The 23,926-nt window shown below is 42.1% G+C and overlaps 1 protein-coding gene across 2 annotated transcripts in view; it reads right to left on the reverse strand.

Moving 5' to 3' along the window:
* Positions 1–6,768: 6,768 nt before the first annotated feature.
* NCKIPSD (NCK interacting protein with SH3 domain) overlaps positions 6,769–23,926 on the reverse strand; it is a 112,856-nt gene continuing 95,698 nt past the window's right edge. The window contains exons 9-14 of one of the 2 annotated variants that reach the window (XM_056524800.1): positions 16,269–16,349; positions 14,990–15,118; positions 13,336–13,428; positions 13,082–13,254; positions 9,826–10,021; positions 6,769–7,857 (exon numbers count right to left, since the gene is read on the reverse strand). In XM_056524800.1, coding sequence (XP_056380775.1) covers positions 7,817–7,857; positions 9,826–10,021; positions 13,082–13,254; positions 13,336–13,428; positions 14,990–15,118; positions 16,269–16,349 — 713 coding nt within the window. In that variant the 3' untranslated portion in view covers positions 6,769–7,816. The remainder of the gene's footprint in view (positions 7,858–9,825; positions 10,022–13,081; positions 13,255–13,335; positions 13,429–14,989; positions 15,119–16,268; positions 16,350–23,926) is intronic. The other variant, XM_056524799.1, reaches the window with a different exon arrangement.

A 23,926-nucleotide genomic window follows, 5' to 3' on the forward strand; every position in this document is an offset into this window, starting at 1 on the left:
ACTACATTGAGGAAAATTTATACTTTTAAAATTGTCATATTCTGACCCCTATAACTTTTTTATTTTTCAGCGTATGGGGCGTTATTAGGGCTTATTTTTTGCACTGTGATCTGAAGTTTTTAGCGGTATCATTTTTGCATTGATAGGACAATTCATTTATTCAGGATATAAAAAGTGAGCAAAAATACACTATTTTGGACTTTTGAATTTTTTTGTGCGTACACCATTGACTGTGCGATTTAATTAATGATATATTTTTTATAATTCGGACATTTCCGCATGCAGTGATACCACATATGTTTATTTTTATTTACACTTTTTTTTTTTTAAATGGGAAGGGGGGGGGGTGATTCAAACTTTTATTAGGGAAGGGGTTAAATTATCTTTATTCACTTTTTTTTGCCGTGTTATAGCTCCCATAGGGGGCTATAACACTGCACACACTGATCTTTAACATTGATCAGTGGTTTCTCATAGGAAACCATTGATCGATGATTCTGCCACTTGACTGCTCATGCCTGGATCTCAGGCACTGAGCAGTCATTCGGCGATTAGACACCAGGAGGCAAGGTAAGGGACCCTCCTGCTGTGTCTCAGCTGTTCGGGATGCCGCGATTTTGCAGCGGCGATCCCGAACAGCTCCCTGAGCTAACCGGCAATGATGTACATTCACTTTAGACGCGGCGTTCAACTTTGAACGCCGCGTCTAAAGGGTTAGTAGCGCACGGCACCGCGATCAGTGCTGCGCGCTATTAGCCACGGGGCCGTTGTTAGAGGCCAGGCCCGACCCGCTATGACACGGGGCAACGCCGTGCCCCGGGTTATAGAACGGGAGCGGACTCATGATGTACCGGTATGTCATGGGTCCTGTAGGGGTTAAGGGCTTAAAGGGGTACTCCGGTGGAAATTTTATTGTTTTTAATCAACTGGTGCCAGAAAGTTAAACAGATTTCTAAATTACTTCTATAAAAAAATCTTAATCCTTCCGGTACTTATTAACTGCTGAATACTACAGAGGAAATTATTTTCTTTTTGGAAAACAGAGCTCTCTGCTGACATCTGTCCATTTTAGGAACTGACCAGAGCAGTTTGCTATGGGGATTTTCTCCTACTCTGGATAGTTCTTAAAATGGACAGAAATGTCAGCAGAGAGCACTGTGCTCGTGATGTCAGCAGAGAGCTCTGTGTTCCAAAAAGAATAAAATTTCCTCTGTAGTATTCAGAAACTAATAAGTACTGGAAGGATTAAGATTTTTTAGTACAAGTAATTTACAAATCTCAAAGGAAAGTAGTTGTATCAGCTCACCCATGAATCCACATAGACAGGTAACGTTCCTCACAGTACATCTCAGGTTGGAAGCTCCGGGCTGTGCACTGAAGCCGTGTATCCAGGTGAGATCATCAGAAAGAAGAAGGTGAAAAAGTCCGGCTCCCACATGAGTAAAAAATGTAGTACTTTATTAATCCATAGTTAAAATCCAAAACACAAAAATAGGTTGAAAGTACATATGCACAGAAGGGTGTTTCCTTCTGTGCATATGTACTTTCAACCTATTTTTGTGTTTTTGATTTTAACTATGGATTAATAAAGTACTACATTTTTTACTCACGTGGGAGCCGGACTTTTTCACCTTCTTTCTGAATTTACAAATCTGTTTAACTTTCTGGCACCAGTTGATTTAAAAATAAATAAAAAAAAAAAACGTTTTCCACCGGAGTACCACTTTAAGGGGTTAACCGGTTATTCCAGAAATTGGTTCATAGGTATTATTATTGTGAAAATGACCTACATGGTGGCTATAGGAAAAAATAAGAGAACACTGTAAAGGGATGTATTTCTGCATTACAATTGGTCTGTGAAAAGGATGTATGAAACTCATATGGACACTTCATTGGCAGCTATTACTGGACAACGCAATAGAGGATAATAAGAAACATAAGCAGTGATTCTGTAAATAACCCCTACAAACTACGTAAGGACCCTAACCCTAATGGTTGTTACAACTGTAGGGAGGTCAGAAGAACAAGGTATCAAATCGGGGGTATGTCCAGACAATTTATTAAAGTGGTTAATCATACAAAATTTCACAGTAAATGCTAAATGTAAAGTTAAAATACCTGGTGCTCTCCTTTTTCATCTTTGATGTCACGGCTCCAGTGATTCCATTTCACCTCTGCAGAAGCAGACTGACCTTTTACCTAAATGAAGTAGAATGTGGAATCTAAGACACCACAGCAGGGGAGATGAAATGGGACACCAGGTATTTAAACTTTTTACTCTATATTTAATGTTTAAAAAAAAAAAAAAAAAAAGATGAACTGGAGGGTCGCTCCATCTGCTTCCATCTTCTGTGAATTGCGTGCTGGAGGCGGGCCCACCGGCTCAATTTGAATATTCATTGCCGCGGGTCACGTGAGCGATGTGCAGACTGAGCGCTCACGTGAAAATGAATATTCAAATCGAGCCGGTGGGCCCGCTTTCAGTGCGCAATTCACGGAAGATGGAAGCAGATCTTCGGAGGGAGAGATATCTGGAGTGCAGATACATATAGCAGTCAATGACCCCTCATCGGTCTCCTGTTCACCCACACTCAACCCAATACACTGGGTTATGGTGTGGGTGAACAGGATGACAGTTTTCCTTTAACTAGAGAAATGAAGAGCAATGTTAAGAGTAGAGGGCAGCTATTTATCCGAAAATAAAACAATCTAAATGGAAATCGCCCATCCCCGCCTTGGCAAAGTCTTTTTGTCGGTACAGTGTGCCCTTCTTTTGCTGCACTATACGAGGCCAGCCCGGGGACTACCCTCTCCTGGTTACAAAATGCCCTTTTTCAGGCTTACTTATATTGCAGATTCCCTTAGGGTTACGTGGCACCTCTCAACAGATTTGGAATCTCTTCTGCTGTAGTGAGCGGACCCTGATCATGCTATTTCTCTACCTGATTTTACTTGTTTTGCTGAAAGTGTACTTGTCTATATGAGTGCTTGGGAACAAATGCTTGTATTTGCCATTTTACCGTCTAATTGGAGCTAGATAGTTGTTCTTATCTACAAGATGCCACTTGCTTGTCATGCTCAGGAAAAAATTCTTACGAGATGGTACAGGTGCATTGATGTCTTGCATCAGTGCTTTCCCGCAGTCTCGAAGTTGTGCCGACGTGGGACATTTGGCGGAGCTGTTTGAATATTTAACTGTTTTGGCACTCATATCTACACTCAGGTGACGGGACAATCCCTTTCGTCCACACCTTAAATGGCTTTGCCATCATTTGTGCTGGGTCCACTGAAATCGATCAAACATGGCCTGTTTCAACACTTTCTCGCAGCAGATCCATAGAAAGGAGTCTCTGATGGCAGAGCAACTGGAAATTCTGCTTTTGGCATGGTGGGATTGTAAGTCAGGCCCCTCATTTGTGATCACATCTTTGAGTTTCCCTCACTTGAGTTTGCCCCCTTTCTCCCCACTTTTTTCTTTATTTTTCTTTCCCTTCTTTTCTTCTCTTTTTCTAATTATCGTATTTGTTTTGTCTTGATGTCTTTTTAGGCCTCCTTGTAGCGGGTTGATTAGCTGTATTTTCCTTTTAATAACCCTCTTATATTTTGCATGTAATTTATGCCCCTTGATGGCTTTATTATTTGCTTGTATGAATGAGGTGAATATGTTATAACCTTCTTGTATTTTCATTGTATTCCTGCTGCTTTGTTTTTTTTTTTTCTTACTAGATTACTCCTTCAATGTCCTCAATGAACAGCTCATTGACAGTGAATGTGGCTGCGGAAAGTGTACTGCCACTTTAAAACAAATTTCTGAATGTTCTATTATCAAACAATAATAAAGACACTACCAGCATAAATAAGATACAGTTTTATTCCATTTATTCCACAAGTGTTATTTCAAGTACAGTAAGACTGAGTATTAAAATATACACGAGACACACTGAGCCTGGTGCCCCGTGTGTGTATATGTCTCTAAATGGCGGTTTACATTGGCTGAGCTCATATGATGCAGATGAGAAGATACAAGGTTCACGCAAGGACAGCATATAATAAATGGATACATTAAAACAAAATCTTGAAAGCAAATGCAGCACAGAAATGTCAGTATGTATTCCACAGAATGATCAGTAATGCAGCATAGAAGTAACATAACATAGGGATGATGATTAGAAGGGGTGCAGCAAAACTGGCATAAGCCTTCCACTCTTGTCTCCATGGAATGGCATATGCATTGTAATGTGCATTTAGCTCTATGGAGGTGGAGGGAGCCAAGTGGCTGCTAAAATCCAACCCAATTCATTTCCAACCTTTTCCTAATCATTAGATATTGACAGCCCCTCAGACATTCCATTTTTGGCAGGATCTGCTCTTTAGTGTCTACGGTATGAGAGTGAAGCTATGCTTAAAGCATTAAATGCCATGTCAGTGAGCTGGGGCCCCACCAGACCCAAAAGGCTTTTGGCACTCTTGGAATTAGGAGCATTACATTCCTCTATAAGCCTTAGAAAAATTTCAACCTTCAAAGCTTGGTAAAACGACCATAGGCATTTTTGTTCTGTTGGGAGCCCAGTGTGTGGGAGCTTACTTAGAGTCATGGCCGTACATGTTGGCACCCCTGAAATTTTTCTAGAAAATGAAGTATTTCTCACACATGTTTTGCTATACACATGCTTATTCCCTTTGTGTGTATTGGAACTAAAACAAAAAAGGAGGAAAAAAAGCAAATTGGACATAATGTCACACCATACTCCAAAAATGGTCTGGACAAAATTATTGGCACCCTTTCAAAATTGTGGAAAAAATAAGATTGTTTCAAGCATGTGATGTTCCTTTAAACTCACCTAGGGAAAGTTACAGGTGTGGGCAATATAATAATCACATCTGAAAGCAGATAAAAAGGAGAGAAGTTCACTTAGTCTTTGCATTGTGTGTCTGTGTGTGCCACACTAAGCATGGACAACAGAAAGAGGAGAAGAGAACTGTCTGAGTACTTGAGAACCAAAATTGTGGAAAAATATCAACAATCTCTAAGTCCATCTCCAGAGATCTAGATTTGCCTTTGTCCGCAGTGCGCAACATTATCAAGAAGTTTGCAACCCATGGCACTGTAGCTAATCTCCCTTTGCATGGGCAAAAGAGAAAAATTAATGAAAGGTGTCAACGCAGGATAGTCCGGATGGTGGATAAGCAGCCCCAAACAAGTTCCAAAGATATTCAAGCTGTCCTGCAGGCTCAGGGAGCAGTGTCAGCACGAACTATCCGTCAACATTTATATGAAATGAAACGTTATGGCAGGAGACCCAGGAGGGCCCCACTGCTGACACAGAGACATAAAAAAGAAAGACTACATTTTGCCATAATGAACTTGAGTAAGCCAAAATCCTTCTGGGAAAACGTCTTGTGGACAGATTAGACCAAGATAGAGCTTTTTGGTAAAGCACATCATTCTACTGTTTACAGAAAACGGAATAAGGCCTACAAAGAAAAGAACACAGTACCTACAGTGAAATATGGTGGAGGTTCAATGATGTTTTGGGGATGTTTTGATGCCTCTGGCACTGGGTGCCTTGAATGTGTGCAAGGCATCATGAAATCTGAGGATTACCAATGGTTTTTGGGTCGCACTGTACAGCCCAGTGTCAGAAAGCTGGGTTTGCGTCCGAGATCTTGGGTCTTCCAGCAGGACAATGACCCCAAACATACATCAAAAAGAACCCAGAAATGGATGGCAACAAAGCGCTGGAGAGTTCTAAAGTGGCCAGCAATGAGTCCAGATCTAAATCACATTGAACACCTGTGGAGAGATCTTAAAATTGTTGTTGGGAAAGGGTGCCCTTCCAATAAGAGAGACCTGGGGCAGTTTGCAAAGGAAGAGTGGTCCAACATTCCGGCTGAGAGGTGTAAGAAGCTTATTGATGGTTATAGGAAGCGACTGATTTCAGTAATTTTTTACAAAGGGTGTGCAATCAAATATTAAGTTAAAAGGTGCCAATAATTTTGTCCAGCCCACTTTTGGAGTTTGGTGTGACATTATGTCCAATTTGCTTTTTTCCTCCCTTTTCTGGTTTAGTTCCAATACACACAAAGGAAATAAACACGTGTATAGCAAAACATGTGTTACTGCAATCCTTTTCTGTGAGAAATACTTCATTTTCCAGAAAGTTTTCAGGGGTGCCATCATTTACGGCCATGACCATATATGTTGTAAAAACGTCCCAAATAATCAATCACTTTAAACCTAAGCAGTCCACAGTAAAAAAAAAAAAAAAAAAAAAAAATTTTAAAAAAAGGGGGGGGGGGTATGGGGGCAACAATGCTTGGATACCACATTTGTTCCGTTGTTGTTTAAAAGGTCCTCAATGCAACGGGAGAAGGGCCCTGCACGGTCAGGTCTTTGACAACCAAGCACTGTGCGATCTAAAGGGTAGACTGATAGATTCCAAGTTTCCCATGTCAAAAGTCAGTAATATTGTCAAGTTAAAGTAATAGCTCTTCAAAATAAATAGTAATTTAACTACAACAGAAGCCAAATGTATGTAAGGCTCCTTTCACACTAGTGATTTCTCCGTTATTGAAGTTCCGTCGCATGTTCCGTCACGATTTTCGGCAAAAACCTGCCGTTACAAAACCCCTGACGGCCGAGACTAAATCGCATTGCAGCCTATGGGATTTTGTAACTGCCTGTTTAAACCCGTATATGCCCGTAATTCATTACGGACATTATACAGTAATTGCATGCAGTAATTTTTCCGCCACGATGTCCAGTCACTGTATAACGTCTGTAATTAATTACGGGCATATACAGGTGCAAACGGGCAGTTACAAAATCCCATATTCTGCAATGCGATTTAGTCTCGGCCGTCAGGGGTTTTGTAACGGCAGGTTTTTGCAGAAAATCGTGACGGAACATGCGACGGAACTTCAATAACGGAGAAATCACTAGTTATCACAGTTTACTGCTCCCACAGTGCCAGGAAGGTGACAATAGAAGCAAGATAATGCCCCTGAAATACAAGGAATAATCTGAATCTCAAGGCAGAACTAAAGTGTCCTCTTTTGATGTTGCAGCGAGGCTAAAAGGGCCATATAAGCTGTATTTCATCCACCTTCCGGGCATTTTAGGATAGGGTACAGTAGGTGAAACCTACAGTATTCAGGAAACCTAGTGAAACATAATTATACACCAACATATGTAGCAGAACAGAGTATGTCGCATCGCCAGATTCACAACAAATTACAACTTTAGCCCTGCTTCTCCTGTACAATGGGTGCTCCAAATAATGAGAATACCTGGCTTTTAACTTCGATCCAACTCATCATGGAAATACCCAACTTTTACCTGAATTTTTCTTGATATCTTGCAGCAGAATACAGGCACCTACATACACCTAATACAGCAGACTGGATTCTGTGAATGATTCTGTTAATTGGCATGTGGAGAGCTGCAGCAGAGAACCAGACCTGCAGGTTATTATAGAACCACTTGTTTACCTAAGCAACTACTGCAATAATCACAATACCTTAGGAAACTGCTTGTACGAAAACTAATATAATATTTAAAAAAAAAGCTTCAAATTGGAAAGATATAACATTATACAACAGGGGACTATAAAGAAAGATACACACCATAATGATCATAGGACAGAACATAGCACACAGGAGACATATGACAATGGATACAACCTGCTGCTGACAAGTGCCTGGATCAGCATGGGTTTTCCATTGACGCCATTTTTCTACCTGAAACATGCAAGTTTAAAATAGCAATAGAACGTTTGTGGTAAAATATTCTGCTGCGGCTTTGCTTAAAAAAATATCATCCTTCTTCAGACTCATGCAAACTGGTCAATAAAGCATCTGGTTAATAAAATAGAGAAATATATATTTTTAGATTAGCAATATCAAGTACAAAGTCTATTGTATGTAACAGGGGGTAAAAGACACAAGAGATGATCACATATTTTAACTATTTCACATGCTAATAAAATATCTTTTTAATTTGTGTCATAAGAACTTAAAGACAATTCTGGTTACGCACATATGGTTATGATATATGTCACTTCATATGTGTGGCAGGCCAGGTGACAACTCCAGTAGGAACAGTTATCTATTACACCAAGAACTTGCATATTAATATTTCCATACCAGGTTATTTATGGTATAGACTTGGATACTTCATTTCTCAGCCACCTGTAGCTCTATAGCTGTTGTGGGATCACAACTACCAGCTTGCCCTGACATCCAGCGGTGTCCACATAAGTTTGGGTCTTGTTTGGCAATAAGCCCTGCTATCAGCAGTAGAGACCAGGAAAGCCACCTACTTAACTGCAGAAGTGCAGGCACTACTTTGGGAAGTGTGAAGCCTTCCAATAGCTGGGGAAAGTACTGGTTTAGTAAAGTGAATAAAGGGGTTACTCAGCAGGAGGGGAGGTGATACAACAATGTCCATTCTACAATATAGAAAAAAAATAAACCTGTACTCACCTCCAGCAGAAGCACCGCAAGAGTGCTGGAGGTGGGTACAGGTTTCGTATTTTATATACTGTAGAATGGCCATTGTTTTGTTTTAAAACCTCTTCTGCCGCTGGATAACCCCCTTAAAGGGTTACTTTGCCGAATGCTGGAGCCAGGAGCTCCTGATGTCATAGCTCCGCCCCCTCATGACATCACACCAGCCACCTCAATGCAAGTCTATGGGAGGGGGCGTGATGGCTGTCACACCCCCTCCCACAGACTTGCATTGAGTGGTGGGGCGTGATATCATGAGGGGGCAGGGCTATGACGTCATGAGCTCTAGGCTCCGACTCCAGTGTTCAGCACCGGCTACAGTTTGTTACAAATGCAGAGCAGCGGAATACCCCTTTAAGGATTTATTTTCAATCAAACCCATATAGCCATGTATTGAATTTCCAGCTATATAAATGGGGGTCAGCCATCTAAAATTTTGTAATTCTCGCCTGACACTAGTGATTTTTTCTAAAGAAAACTGTTTAAGGGAGAATCCACTATATTAGTCATCTGATCCATCAAAGACATGTACAAAGATGAAATTGGTGAAATCTGATCTCAGACTACCTCTTATCTTCAGAATGTAAAGGCTCTATAGAGAGCTCAAACCCCTTTAGCACGACCTAACATTCTAAGCAAGAGACCACTCATTCTCAACTTGTACCAAAAGGGTCTGCTTTTTCTTTGGATTCCTTTTATTTAGGAGAATATTGGTGGTTCCAGTTAAGTCACCAATATGATCCCAATTTATTAGGATGCACTAAAGAATAGAATAAAGGCCTGCAATAATTCAGCACATTCCTTCTGGTTTACTGTATTATATAAACCAGGGTTACTGTGGACTCAACATTTAAGTTGTATCTGGCAAAAGGTACCAAGGACCCTCAGGAGTAAAATCCCATGTGAGAACAGAATGATCACCAGCGCCTTACATTCACTGTGACTGGACACCAGTCACTTTTGTTATAAAAATAATAGCAATAAACTGAGCGTGCCATCTGTAAATCCAGCAGAATCAGAAATTAAAGGGCAAATTAAGAGTCCAGTTAAATTTCCACTGACTTATAATAATACATTTAGGGTTAAGCCTGAAAAGCATTACAGAAAAAAATCTTCTCTAATGCAAAATGTATTAATTTTATTTTCAGTAGCACAGACACCTTACAACTACAGCAAAAGACTTTGCACCCCCTACGCTATAAGGAGGACAGCCGTAATACTGTAAACAAGCCACAGTGGAGCTGGGGTCGTTGCAGACAGATGATAAATGCTGCTTAGTAAACATTTTTCATTTCCCGATGGCAATTGTTCACCCACTTTCAGGGGAGATCTGAGGAAACTCTTTGTAAATTTCCTGGATAATCATCTTGTCCATCTGACAGTGAGGGCCACCTTCTTCCTCATTTAGGATACGCTGCATTACGCTGTGCAGGTCTTGTCGGCGGTGCAGGTGCTGCATGTAATCGGTGGAACGAATGATGACATGCATTAAGGAGAGGTACTCCATCCGGAGCTGCAAAGACGGAGGGGTTCAATAATTACACCAAAAAAGCCATTAGAGTCATTCTAAGCATTACTACTTGGACAGACAGTACAAATCCCAGCATGCTCTGCAAATGTTACCATGTAAAACTGAATTTTCTAAATTTATGAAGTTGTTTTTTTTCTGGAACTTATTCTTAGCCCAGCCTGCTAAGTGTCAACTTGAACCCTAAACCTATGGTTCAGTCACTTTAAAAGTAAAGCAAACCAATGGGTTTCTATATCTTAAACTGAGTGGTTTTGTCTGAAATACTTACAGTGGGGGAAAAGGATTATAGGAAAAACATGCACAAGGAGATAGCAAAGTATTAGTATCCGTTTATATGGACTTTGGGAAATAAATGAATAAGGAGACAGCAGAGTGTTTATATACATTTATAGATGGACGGGTATACATATTAACCCCTTAAAGGGGTACTCCGCCCCTAGACATCTTATCCCCTTATCCAAAGGATAGGGGATAAGATGTCAGATCGCCGCGGTCCCGCTGCTGGGGATCCCTGGGATCCCCGCTGCGCCACTGCGCTATCATTACAGCACCGAGCGAGTTCGCTCTGTGCGTAATGACGGGCGATACAGGGGCGGGAGCATCGTTACGTCACGGCTCCGCCCCTTGTGACGTCACAGCCCGCCCCTTTCAATACAAGTCTATGGCAGGGGGCGTGGCGACCACCACGCCCCCTCCCATAGACTTGTATTGAAAGGGGCGGGCTGTACACGTCACAAGGGGGCGGAGCCGTGACGTAACGATGCTCCGGCCCCTGTATCGCCCGTCATTACGTGCAGAGCGAACTCGCTCGGTGCTGTAATGATAGCGCAGTGCCGCAGCGGGGATCCCGGGGCTCCCCAGCAGCGGGACCGCGGCGATCTGACATCTTATCCCCTATCCTTTGGATAGGGGATAAGATATCTAGTGGCGGAGTACCCCTTTAAGGACTCAGCCCATTTTGGACCTTTATGTTTTTGTTTTTTCCTCCTCGCCTTCAAAAAATCATAACTCTTTTGTATTTTTATCCACAGACTAGTATGAGGGCTTGTTTTTGGCGCAACCAGTTGTCCATTGTCATGCCATCACTTACTTTACCATAAAATGTACTATAAATAAAATACTATTTGTGTGGGAAAATTAAAAAGAAAACCGCAATTTTGCAAATTTTGGAAGGTTTTGTTTTCACACTGTACAATTTACAGTAAAAATGACATGTGTTCTTTATTTTTTGAGTCAATACAATTAAAATGATACCCATGATAACATACTATTACTGTTGCGCTTAAATGGGCACTGTCATGATATAAAAAAAATTATATGTTGTAGTACTTAAGTACTACAACATATCTCTAATATAGCAATGAAGGAGAAATGATGACACTCACCCCAAAGATGGACTTGCATGGATGACTTTATTGTGTGCTCGTCAACCAAAGTGCATGTGCATAACAGCGTTCAGGCAGGTGAAGGCGGGCAAGGACGCCGGGAGACCAAGCATGTAGGTTACAGCTGTCTCGCACTTCCGTGCTTCGTGGTCTTACGAAGCACGGAAGTGCGAGACAGCTGTAACCTACACGCTGGGTCTCCCGGCGTCCTTGCCCGCCTTCACCTGCCTGAACGCTGTTATGCACATGCACTTTGGTTGACGAGCACACAATAAAGTCATCCATGCAAGTCCATCTTTGGGTTAAGTGCCATCATTTCTCCTTCATTGCCATGTTGGTAGAATTCCTTCTTTTTCTGCAAGATTGAGCACCACCTTTAGGACTGTATCCACATTATACCTATTTGTCAGATGCATGTTCACTCTCTGCACAGCAGTGCCGGATAGTGTTTCTACTTGGATGATATCTCTAATATACTTTAATAAAAAAAAAAGTGATTTTAAACTAGTTTAAAATCACTTTTTAATTCGGCCACTAGGGGTCCTAGTGGCCGAATGCATTCGGCAGTGACGACACTACAGAATTTCGACTCATTTAAGCCTGGCAATGAGTCGAAATTCAGTCACTGCGGTGCTCGCTCCTGCCTGTCAATCAGACAGGCGAGAGCAGGCATGCTGATAACTGGGACTGATAGCTGGGACTGCGGTTATAAAAAATCAGCAATTTTAAATAATTTTTTTTACGTTCCGTCTGCCGTTCTGGATGATCGGATCATCCATTTTAGTGACCACAGCGTTGCAGATTAGAAGAGGGAACTGCACAGAGTAGAAGAGGTTTGCTATGGGGATTTGCTTCTACTCTGGACAGTTCCTGAGAGAGGTGTCATCAGAGAGCACTTAGACAGAAAATAACAACTCAACTTTAGCAGCTCATAAGTACTGAAAAGGATTAAGATTTTTTTAATAGAAGTAATTTACAAATCTGTTTAACTTTCTGGAGCCATTTGATATATATTATATATAAAAAAATAAAAAAAAAAGTTTTTCCCTGGATAACCCCTTTTAAGCTGACTCTTAATAGCCTCTAAGACAGCAGGCAACTGCATAAAGAGCAACTCTAAGCAGACATTAAGAACTATAAGACATATGTTAGAGCAGTGTTTCCCAACCAGGGTACCTCCAGCTGTTTCAAAACTACAACTCCCAGCCAACTGCTGTCTGGGCACGCTGGAAGCTGTAGTTTTTAAACGGCTGGAGGCACCCTGGTTGGGAAACACAGTGTTAGAGAGGGAAAAAAAATGTATGGCCAGTGATGATAAAAATGAGCATTAATACATTTTGGCCTGCAGTGGTTCCCCATACAGTTTTGTTTACAACACTGCATAGATGATGTGCCCACATCAACACTTTAGCCAATCATAATACAGCGTTAGACCTCCAAGACCAGTGACTGACTGCAACAATGATGTGGGTATACAGACAGGTCAATGTTACAGTATGTAAACAAAGCAGCTGGGAGGACTGGAATGATGGTGCCGGGTGTAACTGGTTTGTTTATAGCTTTGTTATATTATCACAACGCCTGCCAGTGGGTTATGCTTTAATATGTTGAGAAACCCCTTAAAATGATTACTTCTTGGTGCCAGCATAAAACTCACCTTATCTCCTGGAGAAAGATCTGCTATCTGACGCACAACAATATCGATCATTACCATCATGTCTGTGTGGTACAAGATATTAGCAGTGTCTGAACTGGCAAACAAATCCTGCAGAATCTTCAGTACAGAGTGCGGGGGCTGCGGCTGATGCTTGAAGATACTAACAGGATCGTCTAGTGATGAGAGAGGAGATGACTGATAAGTAAACTCTTCATTATATGCACTGGAGGATGGCAGGAGATGCACATGCTTACCTCCTCTGTTAAGAAGCAGAAGCAGCTTCTCTGTAAAGATCTTGACATTGGGACGTTTACAAAGAGTTTTCATAATCACATTGTTGGTTGGAACTAGAAAAAAAAAAAAGTTATAAAGATATGATCCTAGGGCAGTATTATATCAGATATATTCTTGTACATAGGCAGCAGTATTAAAGTAGTTATATTGTTGTACATAGGGGGCAGTAGTATATCAGTTATAGAAGGGTAAAGAAATCCCGGCACTCCCTGGATACTTTTGGAGATAGGAACGTGTTTTATTCACACGGTGCAAATCACAAGTGTACAAGTATAACGCGTTTCGGCCAATGCCTTTCTCAGACTGACCAGTCTGCGATGTCAGTCTGAGAAAGGCATTGGCTGAAACACATTCCTATCTGCAAAAGCATCCAGCGAGTGCCGGGATTTCTTTACCCTTCTAGTATCTTGCCTTCCACGAACACCGTCAACACCCTTCCTGCTTTGTATATCAGTTATAGTCTTGCATATAGGGACAACATTTTAATAGTTATATTTTTGTACATAGCAAATGCAAATCATTATATTATCTCTTTTCTCATATATAGGAGATGGTATTACATTCTTGTACAAAGGGAGCATAATTATAATATTTATGAGGGAGATTCATCAAGATCTGTGCTGAGGAAAAGTTGTCTAGTTGCAACATACACAAACTATATATACATACACGGACACATTAGTATTATCTTAGTTATATTTTTGTATCATTAGGCAGAATTAGAAAGGTCAATATCTAGAACCTGAGGCCAGTATTATAGTAGTTACTGTATCATACATACGAATGTGGAGAGTGAAAAAATGGGGTTTGTTGAGAGCGCTCCTGTGTGACGACGGCGGTCAAATGAAGCAGAGGTCTTAGCCAGCACTTACGCAGGACTAACTTTTATTGCAAAAAGAAGTCAAACAGGTAAAACAGGACAACGCGTTTCGGCGCTCACTGGCGCCTTCCTCAGATCCACAATAGTAGGTCTGTGTAGTCCTGGCCAGGGTTCCTGCAGGCGGGCTTGTGGCCAGGACTACACAGACCTACTATTGTGGACCTGAGGAAGGCGCCAGTGAGTGCCAAAACGCGTTGTCCTGTTTTACCTGTTTGACTTTTTTCTGCAATAAAAGTTAGTCCTGCGTAAGTGCTGGCTCAGACCTCTGCTTCATTTGGAATACAAGGGGTGAGAGCAGCAAACTGTAACCATCTTCCTCTCTTCCTACCCCCCACCATACCTCAGAGGTCCCCTACACCTCTGTGCGCAAGTCTCAAGGTCAGTACGTCACCTTGGGTATTGGTGGCGGGTATCTTTTCCCAAGAAATACTACACAGGGAGCGCCCCGTTGTGTTTTCTCCTTCTTTTTCCTTTGTATCATACATAGGGAGCAGTATTACAGAAGTTACATTCTAGTCTATAGGTGTAAAATTATAAAACATAGTAGTTCTAAAGTAAAAAAAAAAAAAATAAGTTGAACCATTGACCTTTTAGAGCCACTTTTTACACTAGTGTGAGGATCTCATCAAACAGCTCCACATATCTTAGCATCCTGGAATATGATGGGATGAAGTTAGTCACTGGGTTAGTCACTCTTCAATGTTTAGGTCTTGAGCTGTGATTTACAAACATACCTGCTATGTGCAAGTTAAAAGCCAGAAGCACATTAATGAACAGGTCAGGCAGCTGCTCGGTAGTGTCGGAAGGCAGACCATCCTCAATCACGTCAAGAAGGAACTGGACAAACTGGGAGTTGAGATGCTCTGTTACAACAAAAGGTATAAATGTATTTAATCTTTACAGCTGCTGCACATCATTTGGTGTGATTCAAGTCTCAGATCACCGAGCACAGCTATAAAGAACATATGTCCAAGTCTGAGCGTGTATAGAGGGAAAACAAATAAGAACCCATGCCAGACAGTAAACACACCTCAAGGAAACCTAAAACCTGACTGCTAAGCCAAGTCACTACAGCATTGCCAGAGGCTGCAGAAGTCAGCTGCTCCCCCAAAACCCACCAATAAAATTTAATTTAAGAACGGTTTCAGAGAGCATGTAAGGCTAAGTTTACACCGACGTTGTGCTCCAGACTGTTTAGGGTCCATTTGGCTTTTTTTTTGGTGCCGAACCAACATTTATTTGAATGGGGTCTATCGGGTGGCTGGTATTTTACAGCATTTGAGCGGATTAAAAAAATAAATAAAGAAAGAAAAAAAAAACTCCCGTCCTCCTGATGGACTGACTGACACAGTTCCCTTTAGAGGAGTGTGAACGAGCCCTAACAGTTACATTTTAAGAGTCATATCACAGTGACAAGACTTGAACCTCTAACAGTCCTACTAAACAGAACGGAGATCATTATATGACTCTCTGTGGAAGTTAACCCCTTAATGACCACCATTTGTAATTACAAAAAAAAAAGTCTTTATAGTTATTAAGTATATGAGACATTTTCCTGTGCATGCTTTACATAAAACAATTAGGTATCAACGTGACTGTAATAACCTAAAGACTAAATTTAAAGGGTAACTTGGCATTAAAGTTCAAATGATATCATAATAATAGTCAAACTTCTCACATTTAAAATATCCAAACCGTGTTCCCTGTTCAGCAAACCAAACAGATCAATGAGGAAAAGAGGAGAGGAAGCATATATTTAACCTGCACTATTCTTCCACTCCTTCCCTTCTAGACTATAAATGATGGTACCCCTTTAACAATGTAACAACCTGGATGGCCCCTAGAACATACTGGATTGATGGATAAATATGCCAGCAGTATAATGACAGCCACCAGCTGACAGTCTCTGCTCAATGATGTAAACACATCCTCATTTCACACAACACATGCAAATGTAGTGAGAACGCTGTGCTACGGGCCTCCTGTGACAAGGAGCATTACCAGAACACTTACCGTAATGATGGTAGGGAAGTGGCTCTCCCATGGAGAAAATCATAGACAGGACTAATGCAGAGTAGCAGAGTTTCTGGTGTTCTGTAAGAGAAAACAATAATAATTTGGTGTAAAGCCTCATGTTTTGTGGTATACCACAATATTAGATTAATACTGGGTTTCTCAGTTTTTGTGCTTTGATTGACAACCCGCTCAATGTGCTAAGAGAGAGCAATAGCCAGACTTTATAAGGACATACAATAAACAGAGTGCTAGTCAATAGATCTGAAATGTCTGAAAAGGTTTCCTACTGAGTTTATTAAAATATGCTGCTCATAGAATGCCTGTGAAACCTGACAATTTTGGTGGAACTGGCTGACCAAATAATATGGGGTTCTCCTGACTCTTCTCTGACAGATGTTGGATACGAGTGAACTTTAACATGCCTGATCCTTTGCTATAAGATAGGGATGTTCCAATACCGATACTATTATCGGTATCGGGGCCGATACCTGGCATTTGCATGGTATCGGGGACTCGTTTAATGTCCCCGATACAATGTCCGATACCCTGTTGGTGTGTGGCCTCGCTCCGCTGTCCCGTTCTCCCGATCGCATCATGGCGACCTATGGAGGAGCATGAACCACACCCGTGTCACTCCTCCTCCCCTGCACCCAGCGTAACGCTACGGAGGAAGCAGAGTGACGTGTATGTCACATGCTCCGCCATAGGACGCCATGATATGATCGAGAGAACGGGACAGGGGAGCGGCAACACCCGAGGACAGGCGCAGGTGAGCACTGTCTACAAGAGGGGGGCTGCTGTCTACAAGGGGGACAAGAGGGAGTGCTATCTACAAGGGGGGGGGGGCTGTGCTCTCTACACGGGTGGGTCCCTGCCTACAAGGGGGGGGGGCCTGCTGTCTGTAAGGGGGACAAGAAGGAGCACTGTCTACAAGGGGGGGCCTGTTGTCTACATGGGGGGGGGCTGCTGTCTACAAGGGGGGACCCTGCTGTCTACAAGGGGCGACCTTACTGTCTACAAGGGAGACAAGAGGGAGCGCTGTCTACAAGGGGGGGGGGCGCTGTCTACAAGGGGGGGGGGCACTGTCTACAAGGGTGGGTCCCTGTCTACAAGGGGGGGGGGGGGCTGCTGTTTGTAAGGGAGACAAGAGGGAGCACTGTCTACAAGGGGGGGGGGCCTGTTGTTTACAAGAGGGACACAGGGGGGCACTGTCTACAAGGGGACAAGAGGGGGTGCTGTCTACAAGAGGGGGAGGAGCTGTCTACAGGGGAGGGGCTGCAGTCTACACGGGGGCTGCTACTAATGTCTGCAACTATCTATACTACCTACAAGGGGATACTACCTACTATTAAAGACAATCTTACAGCAGAGTCACCTGCACTAACTTGAATTTATAGGTAGATAGTGCAGGTGACCCAGTTTCTGCCGCTGCTCACGATGTGGTCATCGGTCTCGCCGCCAATGCAAATTCCCTGTTCTGTCCAATGGAGAAGAGAGAGATCTTGGCTCATACTACAGCAGCCGCCTCCATTGCATACAACAAAGAACCCACATTATCAGCACGGTAAGCGGCGTCAGAAACCGGGTCACCCTGGTGTCAGATTCCCTTTAAAATAAAAGTATTCGTAATTGGTATCGCCGAGTACTAGAATTAAAGTATCGGTACTCTTACTCGGTCTTAAAAAAATGGTATCGGGACATCCTTACTATAAGATATAAGTCACTACCAGATGTGTCTTCTTGAACTCCCCTGTTCTTGCGTATAGAGGAGTCAGGGGGAATAGCTTTTGGCTGAATGCGAGTTTGACCAACCTCTATCTTAGGTTCTAGGCCTTCCATATACTAAGGGATCATCCATTTATAAACAGCCCCCTTTAAATTATGCTTATACAGTACATTGAAAAATGAAAATTCCTAATAGACTTTGTGGTGTATAATGTCAATGTGCAATCCATTTCCAAAGGTCTGGGGTTCTGGAGCCAACCTAGATAGGAACGCCAGAAGCAACAAGCTAGAAGCGTTACCCCCTCCAATACTTATAGGCAACTGTCAACACATTGCATCAAAGAACACTGCAAGCAACATTTTCTAAGACAGCCCAGACACTGTATCAATCTAAAACTCTCTATAAAGCTCAAACTCAGAGCAGCATCAGCATGTTAAGAGTCTTATCGGCCCTTAAGATCAGCTGATAGCTCCTACCTACAACGATACATTATATGATTTGTTACAAATGCACTCACTTTAAATCTCACAGGTTTCAAGAAAATGGCCCTTATTTATCATGACTTACAGGAGATCTGGCCATTCACAGTAAAGCTATTATTATCCAGAGCAGGTTAAAGGGGTTGTGCGCTGTCCTGCCTTTCGGAGCTCCACTCGCAGTGTCCGGAAGTTGATTACTCCGAACACTGTGTGCGGGCTTCCGTGTTCGCGGCCGCCCCCTCGTGATGTCACGCCCAGCCCCTCGTGATGTCACGCCCGCCCCCTCAACGAAAGTCTATGGGAAGGGGGCGCGACTGCCGTCATGCCCCTTTCCCATAGACTTTGGTTGATGGGGCGGGGATGACATCACGAGGGGCCGGGCGTGACGTCACGGGGGGACGGCCGCGAACACGGAAGCCCGCACACAGTGTTCGGAGTAATGAACTTCCGGACGCTGCGAGCGGAGCTCCGAAAGGCAGGACAGCGCACAACCCCTTTAAGAAATAAAGGCTCCACTCTGGCATCAGGACCAGTTCTTCTAAATGAAGCCCAATGGCTATTAGAAAGTCATAGAAATGTTCTTTATACAGGGATTACACTACAAAACTCTTCATGACTTTGTATCAACCTCGGTCTCCTCCACCCACAACTAGAAAACATTTAAATTGAGAATCTGGTGTTTGCAAATCATAAGCCTGGCACCGATTCAGAAAGCAAATAATTTAGGGAATTCATTTTGGGGATTAGTGGTAAAATATTCACACTCTAATGGAGTTAGAATAAGAGACAATTAAGATGGTGCAGTTGTTGCTTGGCTCACTTTCATGTGCTCTGCTGACACCACTGTCTTTATCATCTTAGGACGGAGTGGGTGAGGAGCTGCCAACCTGCATGACAAGCCGTCCCGGTGGTGGAAATCTCACACTTCAAAGTCCTTAAACGTTTTACCAGTTGGCTTTAGTCACATTAAGCGGTTGACACAGATCCCAAGGAGCCCACACTGTAGACTTGATATTCCCTTACTGAAGAAGGCCACGGACTGCTTCAACAAGCGTAAAAGGGATTAGAACCAACAATGCAGCAGCCGTCAGCCCCCAATTCCTAAGCCCCAAAACAGCTTACTATGTCTCCAAATCCAAGGTCGTATTCGGATCTGTGCAGGACGCCAATACTATAATATTTTGTCTATAGATAATTTTAGTGACTATAGCAAGACAGGTATGTGCTACAAGGTTTATAATAAAGGTAAGTTCACACAGAGTATTTTTCATGCAGATTCCAATCTGTTTTTCATTGATTTTATTTGGAAATCTGTGTCGCTGTTCGAACAGCACAAATTATATATATATCCCCACTTCAGATCATTTAGAAACATAGAATGTGTCGGCAGATAAGAACAATTTGGCCCTTCTAGTCTGCCCAATAATCTGAATCCTATCAATCGTCCCTGGCCTTATTTTATATGAAGGATAGCCTTATGTCTATCTCTATCTTATATGAAGGATAGCCTTATACCTATCTCTATCTTATATGTAGGGTAGCCTGATACCTATCTCTATCTTATATGAAGGATAGCCTTATACCTATCTCTATCTTATATGAAGGGTAGCCTGATACCTATCTCTATCTTATATGAAGGAAAGCCTTATACCTATCTCTATCTTATATGAAGGATAGCCTTATACCTATCTCTATCTTATATGAAGGATAGCCTTATACCTATCTCTATCTTATATGAAGGGTAGCCTGATACCTATCTCTATCTTATATGAAGGAAAGCCTTATACCTATCTCTATCTTATATGAAGGATAGCTTTATACCTATCTCTATCTTATATGAAGGATAGCCTTATTCCTATCTCTATCTTATATGAAGGATAGCCTTATACCTATCTCTATCTTATATGAAGGGTAGCCTGATACCTATCTCTATCTTATATGAAGGAAAGCCTTATACCTATCTCTATCTTATATGAAGGATAGCCTTATACCTATCTCTATCTTATATGAAGGATAGCCTTATACCTATCTCTATCTTATATGAAGGATAGCCTTATACCTATCTCTATCTTATATGAAGGAAAGCCTTATACCTATCTCTATCTTATATGAAGGAAAGCCTTATACCTATCTCTATCTTATATGAAGGATAGCCTGATACCTATGTCTATCTTATATGAAGGATAGCCTTATACCTACCTATCTCTATCTTATATGAAGGATAGCCTGATACCTATCTCTATCTTATATGAAGGATAGCCCATGCATGCTCTTTCAATGTATTTGCAGCGACCACTTCTGCAGGAAGGCTATTCCATGCATCCACTACTCTCTCAGTAAAGTAATACTTCCTGATATTACTTTTAAACCTTTGCCCCTCTAATATAAACCTATGTCCTCTTGTGGTAGTTTATCTTCTTTTAAATATGCTCTCCTCCTTTACAGTGTTGATTCCCTTTATGTATTTAAAAGTCTCTATCATATCCCCTCTGTCTCTTCTTTCTTCCAAGCTATACACGTTAAGGTCCTTTAACCTTTCCTGGTAAGTTTAATCCTGTAGTCCATGTTCTAGTTTAGTAGCTCTTCTCTGAACTCTCTCTAGAGTACAGAGATGTGGAATTCCTATCGCCCGACGCCCGGGACAAGCAGTTTTGGGCGCTGGGCAGGTGAATTTGTCCGGCCCTTAGCCCGGCTTCGGGCAAGCAGGGCCGGACCTGACAAGTCGCCCGGACCTCTGCAGTCTGTATGGAGCGGGCTGCCGATTCCTGCCCGCTCCATACTCTGCAGCCCCTGGCTATAAAAACCTGTGTCCTCCGAAGCAGAGCAGGGGAGATGAGAAGCTGTGTATTTGTCTTCTCTCCCCTGCTCTGCAGACGTGCGGGGGGAGATGAGGGGGCGTGGCTTCTTGCTCCCCGTGCAGACCTACGTCCTCTGCCTTCATTCCCCCCAGCTGTAGCTCCGAAGAGCTGAGGGGAGGAGGCACGGGGAGATGCATGCGGCGCTCACAGGGGAGTATGGAGCGGGCTCCGGACTCGTGCCAGCTCCATACTCTGCAGCCCCCGGCTGTTCTCAGTAGCCGGGGGCCGCCGCTAATAGCCAGCATGCGGCGATCGCCGCGGCCGGCTATTAACCCTTTAGATCGCCGCTGTCAAAGCTGACAGCGGCGTCTAAAGGGACATGTGAATGCTCCCTGGTGGGCTAGTGGGGTGGATCGCCCCCCCCCCTCAGCGCGATCGCGGGGGGAGATCCACTATTGAGGTAGCCGGAGGGCTTACCTCTGCTTCCTCCTGTCCCGGCTCTGTCATTGATCATTGTCCTGGCTGGACCAGGCTCTATCAATGGATCACAGAGCATACAGATTAATAGAGTTCAATAGAATCTATTCATCTGTCTGAGGAATCTAATGATTCCTCATATAAGTCTAATAAAGTGTTAAAAAAAATAAAAATAAAAAAGTTTTAATAAAAGTTTGAAAAGACACACATTAACCCAGTGGTCTTCAAACTGTGGCCCTCCAGATGTTACAAATCTACAATTCCCAGCATGCCAGGGCAACATCTGGAGGGCCACAGTTTGAAGACCGCTGCATTAACCCCTTCCATGTTAAAAGTTCAAATCACCCCCTTTTCCTATATAAAAACATAATAAAAATAAACATATTTGGTATTGCTTCGTGCGTAATTGTACAACCTATTAAAATATAACATTATGTATCCCGTACAGTAAATGTAAAAAAATACCAAACCACAGATTTGCAATTTTTATAATATCCCAGAAAAAAAAAAGTTAAAAAGCGATTAAAAAGTCAGATCAATACCAAAATGGTACCGATACAAAAAACAGATTATAGCGCAAAATATTATCCCTCATACAGCCTGGTATGTGGAAAAAATAAATAAAGCTACAGGGATTAAAAAATGGCAATTAAAAAAATTAGAAAAAGTCCAGAATTAGTAAAACATGACGTAAACGATACAAATCTGGTATTGCTGTAATTAGGCGGCCTAAAGTATAAAACTAACATGTTACCTCAACCACAAGGTAAATGGCGCAGAAAAGAAAACCACCAAATCTGCAAAATTATCTTCTACTATTTCAATATCACTTCTCTTAATATATATATATATATATATATATATATATATATATATATATATATATATATAATTTTTTTTTTTTTTTGGTTCAGAGAATATGTTATTGAAAAATTAAAAGGTATCATTATAGTAGGTAGTTATGGCTATTATAGGGCGAGGAGGAAAAAATCAGAGCGTAAAAGCGAAAATTGGCCGGGACAAGTGGATCGTTATGAGGGACAAGTAGATTTTGCTCCATTTTAGTCCCGTGGACAAGTAGTTTTTTTATAAAATTTCCACACCCCTGAGAGTATCTATATCCTTCTGGAGATATGGCCTCCAGTACTGCGCAATACTCCTAGTGAGGTCTCACCAGTGTTCTGTACAGCCGCATGAGCACTTCTCTCTTTCTACTGCTTATACCTCTCCCTATACATCCAAGCATTCTGCTAGCGTTTCCTGATGCTCTATTACATTGTCTTCCTACCTTCAAGTCTTCTGAAATTATTACTCCTAAATCCCTTTCCTTAGATACTGATGTCAGGACTGTGTCAAATATTCTATTTTCTGCCCGAGGGTTTTTATTCCCCAGGTGCATTATCTTGCACTTATCCATTTCCATTTACTGAAGTGGTTTCCACAGCATGTGCCCACACACAACGAATAGGGGTTACTTGTATGCAGGTCTCTTTGACATATCAAAGGGTCAGCCTCACCAACACTCTTGCAAATTCTGATCAGATTTTTCCACATGGACCATCTGTGGTGTGCACATGGTTGTAAGTGTTAAGTCTTTGGGCAGAGAACACTCATGTTAAAGCCTATGATCCATCCACACAGACTGTGATCAGCTTCACTACTGCTCCTCCTGGATCTTCATACAGTGATACCGTTCAGCAGTTATTTACCTCACACTGCCAGCAAAGGGGTTGAGGGAGGCAAAGTCCAGAAGCTCCTCTAACAAGATGCTCAAAGTGTATAACCTATTCCAAGGAGACAGGCGGAATCTGTATCAAACGTCTACGTTCAGAATGGATAGGAGAGATTTCAGGAACTCTAGGAACTTTTAGTTTCTGGCCAGAGGAATGGATCATGTGTACTTTGTGACTGCCAACAGCCATATATAAAGATGTACAGTAAGCTATATAAAGATGTACAGTAAGCTATATATAAAGATGTACAGTAAGCTCGGATGCCAATTGTGTATAGACCAAGTACTGAACAGGGCTTTTAAAAAATATGTTGTAATGGCATAATAGTTGCCATGATCAGTACTCCTAGGACTTCATATCAAACACCAAACAACCTAACCCTATATAAAAAAATAAAAATTAAAAAAATTAAAAATACAAAAAATGTCCCCCCCAGCCCCTT

The sequence above is a fragment of the Hyla sarda genome, chromosome 6, assembly GCF_029499605.1.
Source record: "Hyla sarda isolate aHylSar1 chromosome 6, aHylSar1.hap1, whole genome shotgun sequence".
Classification (NCBI taxonomy): domain Eukaryota; kingdom Metazoa; phylum Chordata; class Amphibia; order Anura; family Hylidae; genus Hyla; species Hyla sarda.